We start from the raw sequence: 14,505 nt of genomic DNA, 5'->3' as shown, positions 1-14,505 counted from the left end.
GACAAAAAACACATAACACACACAAAAACACAAAAATTGACAAAAACACACATAAAACACACACAAAAACAAATAAAACACGGCAAAAAACACATAAAACACACACACAAAAATTGACAAAAACACACAAAAACAAACAAAAAGTGACAAAAAAAATACATAAAACACACACAAAAATGACAAAAAACACACAAAACACACACAAAAACACAAAAATTTACAAAAACACACATAAAACACACAAAAACAAACAAATAGTGACATAAAAGCAAACATGAAACACACACAAAAATGACAAAAAAACATACAAAAACACATAAAACACACAACAACACACAAAAACAAACAAAAAGTGACAAAAAAACACAAAAACAAACAAAAATGACATAAAAACACACATAAAACATACATCAAAAACACACAAAAACTGACAAATATCACAAAAAAAAAACATTAAAGACAAAATATTGCATTAAAAATGCTGAATGCAAACTGCAAAATTTGAAAAACCTGCAAAAACTCACACTTGGTCGAGGTGTTTTTTTTATTTACCTTTGCTATAAAAGAGTTGATGCACTAAATTGGACACTGATGAAACTTGTAACAGCTGCCAGCAGGACTCCAGCTGCTGGAGGTTTTCTGTTGCTCCGGTGTTTTCGTGGTCTCCAGAGGTTAAACACATCTCAAGTCTCTTGAACTGTCCAAACTGAACCCAGTTCCTAAAACAGCTCCTCTTTTAATCTTTTAACCCTCTCATCCAAAGTGAGAACAAGAAAAAACTCCCACAGAAACCTCACAACATGACGACGTCTGGTTCTTTAATGTTCTCGTGTAATAACTACGTTCCTTTAAATACATGCAGCCTTCTAATCTGTCTCACATCAATACCACCAACCTTCTGTCTCTGTAAACATGTTAAACATGTTAAACATGTTAAACATGTTGCTGATGTGCTGCACATGTTACATGATCAACTGCTTCAAACAAACACAAACTCTGTTATCTTCCATCTTTCCTTCTAAAACCAGTCCAATAAGGGTTAAAACCATACGAAAATCTTCATGTCAGTCCGTCCATATTTCATGTGTGTTATCTAAAGTGACCCGATATGAGTTTTTATCTTCTATATCTTTGCAATAAATCATTTTCATCATTCAGTATTCCAGGTTTTTCCTCAATTATTCTATTTCTGATTGTCATACATCCTAATTTTATGTTTTCCTTTATACAGTTTTTAATAAAATCCCTTTTTGTGTCACTATTCTAATGCGCAACATGGGTCAGAAATTACCCATATCTATTTTCAATGTTATTTTTAATGTTTGGCTGAGTGTTTCTATGATACATCTATAATTTTGTGTCTTGTTTTTGGTAATTTATGGGTGGTTTTGTGTCTTTTGTGGGTAATTTTGTGTCGTTTTTGGGTGATTTTGTGTCTTTTTTTTGTCATTTTGTGTCGTTTTTTGGTCATATTGTGTCGTTTTTTAGTCATTTGGTGTCTTTTTAAGTTATTCTGTGTCTTTTTTGGTCATTTTGTGTCTTTTTTTGGTCAGTTTGTCTCTTTTTTTAGTCATTTTGTGTCTTTTTTTTGGTCATTTTGTGTCTTTTTAAGTTATTTAGTGTCTTTTTTGGTCATTTTTGTGTATTTTTTGGTCATTTTGTGTCTTTTTTTTGTCATTTTGTGTCTTTTTTTAGTCATTTTGTGTCTTTTTTTTGGTCATTTTGTGTCTTTTTAAGTTATTTTGTGTCTTTTTTAGTCATTTTTTTGTCTTTTTTGGTCATTTTTTGTCTTTTTAAGTCATTGTGTGTCTTTTTTAGTCCTTTAGTCCAACATAAAATGTGATTTTGAATCTTTTTTTTAACTTTCAAAACACTATCATGCTCAATAAAGAATTTTAAATGTGTCAAATGTGACCAAAGGTGTCAAATCTACCATATAAGAGGGTTCCATCCAGTTCTATCATTTGATACTAAATCTATTTGAGCTTGTCTCCAGTTTTACTTGGTATATCATCATCAAACTGAAACTGGCAACAACGAGACGTCACGCTGACTACAAACATTATTTATAAACAGTCGATGGTTCTAATGAAAACAAACAGACAAACAGACAAACAGACTGTTCAGGCTTTAATGAGTATAAACTTCAAGGTGTCAGTCTGTCAATCATCACATCAGGAAGTGCACTTCAGTTTTCACATTCACAGTTTTGTGGCACAAATTAAACTGGTGAATGATTCTTCAGATGTTTCTGTTACTGTTTCACAACTAGCTGTGTTCATTCACAGCAGCGTCTTGAGATGGACACACACACACACACACACACACACACACACACACACTGCATAAAAAAGGTGTTTAGTCTAAAAAACCAGATCAAACAGTAAATCTGAGGGAAATGATCTTGCTGCATGGACAGATAATTTACCTTGACAAGATTTATTAAATTAAGATTATTAAATCTAGAAACAAGCATGTTGAACACTTAAAATAAGAAATTAACTCTTAAAACCAGATAAATTAAAGCTGCCAGCAGTGATGAACTGGCCCGAGCAGAGTGACCTGATGATTATTTGGTTCTTACCAAGATGAAAAAAAAGACCTGTCTTTTTTGTGATTTTACATATTTTTGTGTCTTTTTGTTTCTTTTTTGTGTCTTTTTTTTGGTCTTTTTTTTGTCTTTTGGTGTCTTTTTTTGGTGTTTTTGTGTCTTTTTTTGGTCTTTTTGTGTCTTTTTGTTTATTTTTTGGTGTTTTTGTGTCTTTTTTGTGTCTTTTTTGGTCTTTTTGTGTCTTTTTACATCTTCTTTTAGTCACAAAATGACCAAAAAAGACAAAAAATGTACAAAAGAGATAAATTAAAGCTGCCAGCAGTGATTTCACGTATTTTTGTTTCTTTTTTTTGGTCCTTTTTTGGTCTTTTTTTGGTCTTTTTGTGTCTTTTTTTGGTCTTTTTTTGGTCATTTTGTGTCTTTTTACATCTCCTTTTGATCACAAAATGACCAAAAAAGGCAAAAAATGTACAAAAGAGATAAATTAAAGCTAAAATGATTTGTTTCTTACCAACTTTAGATTTAGAAGTGTTAGATAATTTATCTGGTTTTAAGAGTTAATTTCTTATTTTAAGTGTTCAACATGCTTATTTCTAGATTTAATAATCTTAATTTAATAAATCTTGTCAAGGTAAATTATCTGTCCATGCAGCAAGATCATTTCCCTCAGATTTACTGTTTGATCTGGTTTTTAAACACACCTTCTTCTTTTTTTTGCTGTGCACACAATTTCATCGCTTTGAAGACACTTATTGTTATTTGTATTCTGTATTTTCCAGTTGAAAAAGAGAAGAAATTAAAAGGTAAAACCTGTATTTTGGTGCAGCCAGAAGGAAGAAAAACCATGAAGGCTGTGATTTAGTTCTGGTTTTTAACTCACATCTTGTAAAATTATGGCTTATAGATCACAAACTGAGACGAAGGGAGCATTAAAATAAAAACCCTGTAATCCATGACTGCTTCATAGCAAACACAACATAAAACATGGCCTTCAAGCACAACAGCACAAAGGAGGAAGTCACCTATAAAGAAACATTACAGACACACATATTGCACTTTTTAAAGCATTTCTGCAGGTGAGTGGGCCTGTCTGGACCTGTGACACAATATTCTACAGAAACAGGAAATATCTGACAAAAAGAAAGGGTTGAAGGAGATAAAGAGAGAAAAAAGACACATTTCTGCAAATGCAATGCCAACTTGTCTTGACATGCATAAACTCTTTCTTTCTTTCTTTCTTTCTGAGTAAAACTGGAAGCTGAGCGGCTCTTTTAATGGTCATTTTGTGTCTTTTTTGTGTCTTTTTTTTTGTCATTTTGTGTCTTTTTACATCTTCTTTTGGTCCCAAAATGACCAAAAGAGACAAAAAATGTACAAAAGATTTCAAATTTCTGCAGGTGAGTGGGCCTGTCTGGACCTGTGACACAATATTCTACAGAAACAGGAAATATCTGACAAAAAGAAAGAGTTGAAGGAGATAAAGAGAGAAAAAAGACACATTTCTGCAAGTTCAATGCCAACTTGTCTTGACATGCATAAACTCTTTCTTTCTTTCTTTCTTTCTTTAAAACTTAAAACTGGAAGCTGAGCGGCTTTTTTAATGGTCATTTTGTGTCTTTTTACATCTTCTTTTGGTCACAAAATGACCACAAAAGACAAAAAGAAGGAGATAAAGAGAGAAAAAACACACATTTCTGCAAGTCCAATGCCAACTTGTCTTGACATGCATAAACTCTCTTTCTTTCTTTCTTTCTTTCTGAGTAAAACTGGAAGCTGAGGGCTCTTTTAATGGTCATTTTGTCTTTTTTTGGTCATTTTCTGTCTTTTTACATCTTCTTTTGGTCACAAAATGACCAAAAAAGACAAAAAGAAGGAGATAAAGAGAGAAAAAACACACATTTCTGCAAGTTCAATGCCAACTTGTCTTGACATGCATAAACTCTCTTTCTTTTTTCTTTCTTTCTTTCTTAATGAGTAAAAACTGGAAGCTGGGCAGCTCTTTTAATGGTCATTTTGTGTCTTTTTTTGGTCATTTTGTGTCTTTTTACATCTTCTTTTGGTCACAAAATGACCAAAAAAGACAAAAAATGTACAAAAGATTTCAAATTAAAGCAGGCGAGTGGGCCTGTCTGGACCTGTGACACAATATTCTACAGAAACAGGAAATATCTGACAAAAAGAAAGAGTTGAAAGAGATAAAGAGAGAAAAAAACAACTTGTCTTGACATGCATAAACTCTTTCTTTCTTTCTTTCTTTCTTTCTGAGTAAAACTGGAAGCTGACGGCTCTTTTAATGGTCTTTTTTGTGTCTTTTTTAGGTCATTTTGTGTCTTTTTACATCTTTTGGTCACAGAATGACCAAAAGAGACAAAAAATGTACAAAAGATTTAAAATTTCTGCAGGCGAGTGGGCCTGTCTGGACCTGTGACACAATATTCTACAGAAACAGGAAATATCTGACAAAAAGAAAGAGTTGAAGGAGATAAAGAGAGAAAAAAACACACATTTCTGCAAGTTCAACGCCAACTTGTCTTGACATGCACACACTCTTTCTTTCTTTCTTTCTGAGTAAAACTGGAAGCTGACGGCTCTTTTAATGGAAATGTTGGCTTGTTTTGCTTGTTTTGCTTGTTTTGTGGTTTATTTTTTCAGCTCCAGATGAATCACAGCTTTGAATGTTTCCAATTCAACAGGATAGTTCTATTACTATTATATAAAAAGATACAAACAGTGTGTGTGATGGTGTGAGAGGCTGTTTCTAATGGTAAAATGGTTTCTTTTACTTATTCCACCAATCATTTCCATGCAGGTTTTCTGGAAGGAAGAACAAAATTTGGTTTTGTCAAAGTGGAAAATGGAAACAAAAGTCAGTTGAGGAGTTGAGTGTCCTAATACTCCAAATCCATAATTCAAGTTAATTTTGTCACAAGTCACAATTTGATAACATTCTCTCATTAACCCTCTATGGGACGGTGTTGCCCCATTTTTGGCCTGTTAAATTTCTACAATGCTTCTTTTTTAAAAAAAGAGTATAGGGAACCAATAGCAATGCTTTAATTTGTCACATGACCTCCAGGCGGCCATATTGAAACACTGTTTTGCAGACTTTTCCAAAGGAAACAGCTTTTTGCGCCACAAAAAATCACTCAAAACGTCATTTCGTGGCCCTTTTCTATTCCTACTGATAGGAGAGTAAACCTTCATTTCTGATAGTTTCATGCAATTAGACTGTTGAAGACATTCATTTCAATGGGTTGTTGGTTCAATGGTTCAATGTTTCCTCCAGGCAACATTCAGACAAGAAACCGGTTTAAAAAGTTCAGTTTTTTGGGGTCATTTTGTGACTTTTTTGGGTCTTTCTTGGTTAATTTAGTGTCTTTTTTGGTAATTTTACATGTTTTTTTTTTAAAGACAATAAGTCCAAATTCTTTGATTTCAGCTTCTTCAATGTGAATATTTCTGGTTTCTTTGTTCCTTTATGACAATAAACTGAATATCTCTTTGGTTTGTGGACAAAACAAGAGATTTGAGTTTGGAAACACTCATTGATATTTTTATATGTTTTATTCACCAAACAACTAATCGATTAATCGTTTAAATAATAGAGAGACTAATCCATAATAAAAATAATCATTATTTGCAGCCCTAAGTGTTCTGTCTGTGCTGTTTGTTCTTCATTGTGTTCTCTCTGAACTCTTGACATCATTTTAATGAGGGTTAGGGAAATAAATAAAGGAGAAATTAAATAAAACTCCACAAAAATACACCTTAACTTGCCGTCTTCAGACTAAAACTGTAGCTGATTAATTAACCTGAAGAACCTGTGAACAAACTTTGACATGTAAAAATGTTCCAGTTTCCCTTTAAACGTTTAAAAACTGTTTGTTAAAACTGATTTAAACTTCCACAGTTCAGGTGGTTAATAAACATTTTTCCTACATTAACATCTGTGTTCCGTCCAATCTGCAGAACAAGGCGGAGCAGTGGAGACGCCTGCAGGAGGATTAACCCCTTCATGTTCATTCATTCATGCTAACAAGGGCCGCTGTGAGCCGGCCGGCTGGGCCGGACCACAAATATGTGTGTGTTTGTTCAGCCGACCTACCGGAGCTAAATACAGACGCTGATAGAGGAGACGAGCTGCTGCTGGAATTAAGAAGTGGCTGCAAAGTTCTAATGGAAATTACCCAAACACTGTAAAAAAGGTGTTTAAAAACCAGATCAAACAGTAAATCTGAGGGAAATGATCTTGCTGCATGGACAGATAATTTACCTTGACAAGATTTATTGAATTAAGATTATTAAATCTAGAAATAAGCATGTTGAACACTTAGAATAATAAATTGACTCTTTAAACAAGATAAATTATGTAACACTTCTAAATCTAAAGTTTTTTTTATCTTGGTAAGAACCAAATAATCATCAGGTCACTCTGCTCAGGCCAGTTCATCGCTGCTGGCAGCTTTAATTTATCTCTTTTGTACATTTTTTGCCTTTTTTGGTCATTTTGTGACCAAAAGAAGATGTAAAAAGACACAAAATGACCAAAAAAGACACAAAAAGACAAAAAAAAGACACAAAAAGACCAAAAAAGACACTCAAAAATACACAAAATACGTAAAATCACAATAAGGACAGTTTTTTTTATCTTGAGAAAGAATTAAGAAACTAATAATCATCAGGTCACTCTGCTCGGGCCAGTTCATCACTGCTGGCAGCTTTCATTTATCTCTTTTGTACATTTTTTGCCTTTTTTGGTCATTTTGTGACCAAAAGAAGATGTAAAAAGACACAAAATGACTAAAAAAAGACACAAAAAGACCAAAAAAGACACAAAAAGACACTAAAAAGACACAAAAAATAAACAAAAAGATACTAAAAAGACACAAAAAATAAACTAAAAGATACTAAAAAGACACAAAAAAGACACTAAAAAAGACACAAAAAGACCAAAAAAAGACACAAAAGACACAAAAAAAAAGACACTCAAAAAGACAAAAAAAAGAAACAAAAAGACACAAAAAATATGTAAAGTCATAAAAAAGACAGTTTTTTTTATCTTGGTAAGAATCAAATAATTGTCAGGTCACTCTGCTCGGGCCAGTTTAATTTATCTCTTTTGTGCATTTTTTGCCTTTTTTGGTCATTTTGTGACCAAAATGAGATGTAAAAAGACAAAAAATGCCCAAAAAAAAGACACAAAAGACAAAAAATGACACAAAAATGACAAAAAAAGACAAAAAAATGACCCAAAAGAATTTAACAATCTTAATTTAAGAAATCTTGTCAAGGTAAATTATCTGTCCATGCAGCAAGATCATTTCCCTCAGATTTACTGTTTTTATCTGTTTTTTTTTGCAGTTTGATCACTTGTGAGTTTTCAACAACATTTTCTATTTGGCATTGAGTTCATGTGCAAAAGCCAGGAAAGCAAAGTAACTTTCCATGCAAAGAAAAACAAATCACTGCTCCCTTCTTTTATATAAAATTCATTTTCACAAAAAGCATGAGCCCAGAACTAACTAACACACATAGCAATAAATACTTTCTGCACTGACATACATAAATAAATGCTGTCCAGATATTCTACTAGAGGGGCTTTGAATGAATCAGCTGTGCTCAGGTTCACAGTCAGCACATTGACCCAGCAGGAGGAGAACCTGCTCCTCCCAACGGGGACTTCTTTAATTTACGGCTCATGAGAAGAAGGAGCCATGTGAGGAGGTGCAGCTGTAGTGGGAATATAACCAATATTACACCAACATGAAACAGAGTCAAAGGAAGGTTCCACAAGAACAGGAACACCTCAAAACATTAGAATATTGTGAAAAAGTTCAATATTCTTTGTCAGTTATTTCAGGAAGTGAAACTCATATATTATATAGATTCATTACACACAGAGTGAAATATTTCAAGCCTGTTTTTCTTGTAATTTTCATTCAATGATTCTGGCTTAGAGATAATGAAAACACAAAACTCAGTGTGTCAGAAAATGAGAATATTGTGAAAAAGTTTGAGATTTTTTTTTCTCGTAACTTTGTATTTTTTTTTCTTGTAAATGTATGAGTTTTTTCAGTTGAATTTGTGATTTTTTTTTTCTTCACAAAATTTGTCATTTTTTCCTTGTAAATTTGTCTTTTTCTCATACATTTTTATTTTTCTCATGAATTTTTAGATATTTTTTAAATCATAAATTTGTATTTTTTTGTCTTAAATTTTAGTTTTTTTTCTGGTTAATTTATGAGTTTTTTCTTGTAGATTTATGAGTTTTTTCTCTTAAATTTGAAAAAACATAAAACTCTGTGTGTCAGTATAAAATGAGAATATTGTGAAGAAGGAGGAGAGCAGGAGGAGGAGGAGGAGGAGAAAAAAGAGGAGGACAAAAGTAGGAGGAGGAGGAGGAGAAAAAGATGAGGAGGAGGAGGAGGAGGAGAAAAAAGAGGAGGAGAGAGAGAGAGAGAGAGAGAGAGGAGGAGCAGGAGAGGAGGAGGAGATGAGGAGGACTTGAGAGGACTTGGGAGTGGTTCTCTAGTAATCTGGAACATAGACTACATTATGTTGCATATAAGGGAGTAAATTCCCCTTATGACCAAATGTGGTGTCCCCCAGGGATCAATCCTGGGGCCATTATTGTTCCTTATATATATTAATGAAGCCTGACATTTGTGTTTAAAATCTCCTTTTTTGTATTGATCTTATGTAATATTCTAATTTTCTGAGACGCTGAGTTTTGTGTTTTCATTATCTCTAGGCCAGAATCATCAAAATCACAATAAAAACAGGTTTGAAATATTTCACTCTATGTGTAATGAATCTATATAATATATAGTATAAGTTTCACTTTCTGAAATAATTGACAGAAAATATTGAACTTTTTTTACAATATTCTAATTTTTTTTTTAGATGTACCTGTAATGTAAATGTCTCGCTAAGAATTACAATCAGGTAAATAAAAAATAAATACTAAATTCTAAGTGAAGCTGAAGCTCCAACAGACAGAAAAGGACAGTTAATGTGTCTCCTGCATTTAAAAAAAAAAACACACTTTGGGAGCAAAACAACCCACGAGGACAGATGTTTGGTAGATTACAGCGCCAACTGTCTGTCTTTTCTTTTGGTTCGGTTTATAAAGTTCCATTCACTGAAACCAAAACATCTCCACAGTTGTTTTTGTTGGAGAGTTACAGCAACAAGTCAGGGATGAAAACTGTCCATGGCAACCAAAAAGTGCAGGAGGAGGAGGAAAAGCGAAAGAGAGGAGGAGAAAAATGGGAGTAACCAAATGTGGTGTCCCCCAGGGATCAATCCTGGGGCCATTATTGTTCCTTATACACCATCAGTCAAAAGTTTTAGAACACCCTAATTGTTCCAGTTTTTTATTGAAATTCAAGCAGTTCAAGTCAAATGAACAGCTAGAAAGGGTCCAAAGGTAAGTGTTGAAGGTAAGGTTAACCAAAAGATCAGAATGATAGAAAAAGGCCTTTTTCAGGGAACAAGAAATGGGTTAAAAACTTAAAGCAGTTCTGCCGCAACGGAGGTTGATCAAGCCTTGAAAGTTGCTAAGTTGCTACCAATTCCTACAGGTGTCCCAACTTTTCTTGATCACTTACAACCTACAAGTTGCTCCACATTTAAGGGAACTTCTGCAACAGAGTTGGGAAGAACTTCCTGAAGAATATTTGATTTCCATTGAGTGTGTTCAGCTGTTCTATCTGTTAAGGTGCTACTTCCATGAGTCAACAGTTTAGAATACATTTTCCTTTCTAAACTGATTCTATGATTTATTTTTTTACTCCAGTTGTTTATTTGTTATATGCATTAATTTCAGAGTACACTGACACATTAAACTGCATCATTTTCAATAAAATTCTGGAAAAGTTGGGGTGTTCTAAAACTTTTTACCAGTAGTGTATATATATATATATATATATATATATATATATATATATATATATACATACCACACAAGAAGGACCAACATCACATGAATGCAAGTCTGTAAAAATGGGTTTTGAGAAGTAAATAAACATTCTGCAACGTTTTCTGCAACTGAGACATAAACAGATAAAATTCTGAAAAAGTTGGGGTGTTCTAAAACTTTTGACCAGTAGTGTATATATTAATGAAGCCCGACATTGCCCATGGCAACCAAAAAGTGCAGGAGGAGGAGGAAAAGCGAAAGAGAGGAGGAGAAAAATGGGAAAAATAAATTCCCGACCCCATTGTGACCAAATGTGGCGTCCTCCAGGGATCAATCCTGGGGCCATTATTGTTCCTTATATATATTAATGAAGCCCGACATTGCCCTTGGCAACCAAAAAAAGTGCAAAATCATCATCGTCATTAAAAAAAAAAGGAAAACCATCCCAATGGTCCATGGGATTTATGTCTAATCCTGTTTCTTTCCATCTTATCGAGTCCTGAGGTACTCCGGCGTGGAGTAGTTGAAGAGCAGGAAGTCCATCCGGTACAGGTTGAACAGTTTCTTCTGGTAGAACGGACTGATGTGCTTGAAGAAACGTGCCGCCATGTTGCCGTCCGTCCTGGTGCTTTTCCCGGACGCTGGGAACTGGAGCATCTCGTCCACTCCGGCCAACCGGAGCACGGCCCGGGCGTCCGGCTGCAGCGTCTCGTACTTCCCGACCACGTCGTAGTGGATGAGGCAGGGGTGGCACAGCGAGTGGACCCGCTCCCAGTGCTCGTTGAGCGGCTCCTCCCGCTGGGTCCTAGGGTCCACCAGGTACTGGACGAACTCGTTGAACTTGACGTCATTGCCTTTCTCCAGCGCCTCGTGCTCCGGGTCGGGCCGGTGGCGCCGGATGATCTTGGTGCCGTAGCGCTTGTGGAAGGCCGTGTTGTAGCTCCGCGTGAACTTGTTGCGGTAGGCGGACACCAGGCGCTCGAAGGGCTCCCGCACGAAGATGAACTTGAGGTAGCTGCGGAGCCGCTGGTTGATCTCCGGGACCGAGAACTCGGAGAGGGTGCGCAGGTTACCGGCCACGTGGGCCTCGTTGGCCGGGATGGCGAGGGGGTCGGTGTAGCGGCCGTTACTGTTGAGGACCATAAGGACTCGCTTCCAGTTGGTGCAGGCAACCTGGAGGAGATAAAAGACACAAATAAGTCTTTCGAACCAAATAGGCTGGTGCATATATGAAAAAAAAAACACCTAATCCTAAAGAAATTCTACCAGAAAGTTTCTCAGCTGTTTCTTGTATTATATATACGAATGTTTGACTTGTGCTTTTTATTATTTTATGTTTTCTCTTATCCTGCTGCATCTCACCCATTGAGCCCCACTGCCACCACCCACCCTCAATCAACAGTCATTAGATTTGATTAGATTGAACTTTATTGTCGCTGAACAAAGTAACAGCTACTTGGACAACAAAATTCTAAATATAGGCCACCTACAGCAATGCCAATACATTAGTGTAGGAGTAGGAGTTGTTGGGTGAAGTTGTTCTGTAAAGTTGTTTACATTTGTACTGTATTTTTTGCAGAATTATTCTGGTAACCACAGCTGCCAGTTTTTTTCTGTAAAAGCAACAGAATTTTTTTACAGTGTACTTTTTTCTCTATAAACCTCTTAAACAATGTCCGCCCTGCTCAAAACTACCAAATGTTGAAACATTTTTGGCAATTTGACGCTTTAAATGCCAGTTTGATTGCATGGTGTCTCTGGTGTTTTTTATGGGGGGAAAAATACACAAAAATGTAGTTAATTTTCATATAATAAATATTTTTTGGCTGATAGTTTTGCTCAGGACTGAAGTTGATTGAAAAATGTAACCAAAAAAAAATGTTGAAAAAAATATATATCAGTAATATTTTTTTGCGTTTTTTTAAAAGTGGACATGTCTGCCTTCTAGTGGCCATAAAGGGGTTTTTACATCTTAAATATGACACTTCACAAAAACTAAAAATGCATCAAAATAAATTTTGTTGCTAATCTTTGACTATCCAAGGCTGTGATAAAAACAAAAAAACAATGCCCCAGCCAAAAAATATTTTGTGGAAAATAACTACATTTTATGCACTGTTGAAAAACAGTGACCTCATGTAATCAAACTGGCATTTAAAGGGTTAAAATAATCAAAATGTTTGAATGTTGGTTGTTTTAGCAGGGTGGAAGTTGTTTCATGAACGTTTATGCAGAAAAAAGTAAAAAGATAAATATTGATCTGTAAAGTTTTTGTAGCATTTCTTGGAAGTGGGCATTTTCAGCCCGAAGAAAATTGAAATTTGAATTTCAAAATATATCAAGAAAAAACCTTCTTCCAAAAATCATAACATTTGCAGCATCACAGCCAAAATTATTGAAAATGTGGTTATGATTTTCAGCTGCACTGTTTAATCTGATTGTAACCAACCTTGGGTACGTAGCAGTAAATAAGGCTGTGTTTATCATCCACTATGAGGTGTTTGAGGTCCTCAGGTGAAAGCACCTGGCGCTTCCTGGTGTGGCTCAGACACGCCTGCTCCAGCAGCTCCCTGCGGCCCTGCAGGTTCCTCTGAGGTTCCTCCAGCTGCTTAGAGACGTGAAAGAGGAAAAGAGAAGAAACAGAAAAAAAACCTTTTATACATTATTGCAGGTAAGTTGTTGTCCAAAGTAGAGGTGGGCAACATATACTGTTTATGATAACATTCTTAACATTGGTTTAACGATATGCAATTTTACATTACAGAGTATTTATAATTAGGGGTGTGCCATAACGTATTGTTCACGATTATACCGTTAGCCGGTCGCATTAGCATTTAACATTAGCCGGTCGCGTTAGCATGTAACATTAGCCGGTCGCATTAGCCGGTCACATTAGCTGGTCGCATTAGTCAGTCGCACATTAGTCGGTCGCATTAGCCGGTTGTATTAACCGGTGGCATTAGCCGGTTACATTAGTCAGTCGCACGTTAGTCGGTCGCGTTAGCTGATCGCATTAGCCGATCACATTAACCGGTTGCACATGAGTCGGTTGCACATTAGCCGGTCACATTAGTCAGTCACATTAGCCGGTTGCACATTAGCCGGGTGCACATTAGCCGGTCACATTCGCCGGTAACACATTAGCCGGTCACACATTAGCTGGTCACACATTAACCGGTCGCATTAGTCAGTCAGTCGCACATTAGTTGGTCGCATTAACCGGTAGCATTAGCCGGTCACACATTAGCCTGTCAAATTAGCTGGTTGCACATTAGCCGGTCGCATCAGCTGGTCGCACATTAGCCAATCACACATTAGCTGGTCACAATAGCCAGTCACATTAGCCGGTCAAATTAGCCGGTTGCACATTAGTCGGTTGCACATTAGCCGGTCCCATTAGCTGGTTGCACACTAGCCGGTCACACGTTAGCTGGTCACAATAGCCGGTCACATTAGCCGGTTGCACATTACCCAGTCACATTAGTCGGTCGCATTAGCCAGTCACATTAGCCGGTTACATTAGTCAGACTAACATGTTTACATGCACTTCAGTTGTCCAGTTATAGTCAGATTAAGGCAATAATTGTGTCCTGTAAACGTACTGAGTGAATATTCAGGGAGTTCGGTGTCTGTGTGATTGTGTCTCACCTGGTCTCCGTTGTAGAGCGTCTGAAGAGGACTCCTCCTGCTTTTCCCAGGACTGCTGTCTGTCTTCACACCAAGTTCTACAGTTAAAAAACACAAATCAAAATCCCATGTTATGACAGCTGCTCCCAACATTTATTGATCGTTTATCCCCATTCAGCAGAAGAGTTCTGCTTCTATTGTCTTCCCATCGTTCCTGTTCATTTCTCTTTTCTTTTCCACAGGATTAAAGTTAAATATTACCACTATAAATCACAACGTGTTGTCTGTTATAAGTCAAACAAAAGATCATGTCTGAGAAACTTCATTGTGGGTTCTTTGTTGACTTTGTCACCACCGATTTAAGCCCCGACCACATTACTTTCATTTTTTCCGAAGCTTAAGCTGC

General features: G+C 36.0%; 1 protein-coding gene across 2 annotated transcripts in view; it reads right to left on the bottom strand.

The window, feature by feature from the left end:
• Positions 1 to 10,461: 10,461 nt before the first annotated feature.
• LOC131971017 (carbohydrate sulfotransferase 11-like) overlaps positions 10,462 to 14,505 on the bottom strand; it is a 32,902-nt gene continuing 28,858 nt past the window's right edge. Inside the window, exons 2-4 of one of the 2 annotated variants that reach the window (XM_059332283.1) lie at positions 14,121 to 14,197; positions 12,922 to 13,080; positions 10,462 to 11,645 (exon numbers count right to left, since the gene is read on the bottom strand). In XM_059332283.1, coding sequence (XP_059188266.1) covers positions 10,962 to 11,645; positions 12,922 to 13,080; positions 14,121 to 14,197 — 920 coding nt within the window. In that variant the 3' untranslated portion in view covers positions 10,462 to 10,961. The remainder of the gene's footprint in view (positions 11,646 to 12,921; positions 13,081 to 14,120; positions 14,198 to 14,505) is intronic. The other variant, XM_059332284.1, reaches the window with a different exon arrangement.

The sequence above is a fragment of the Centropristis striata genome, chromosome 5 (assembly GCF_030273125.1).
Source record: "Centropristis striata isolate RG_2023a ecotype Rhode Island chromosome 5, C.striata_1.0, whole genome shotgun sequence".
NCBI classification, from domain to species: Eukaryota; Metazoa; Chordata; class Actinopteri; order Perciformes; family Serranidae; genus Centropristis; species Centropristis striata.
The sequence above is the reverse complement of the archived record's forward strand: the minus strand, read 5'-3'. Positions and strand labels throughout refer to the sequence as shown.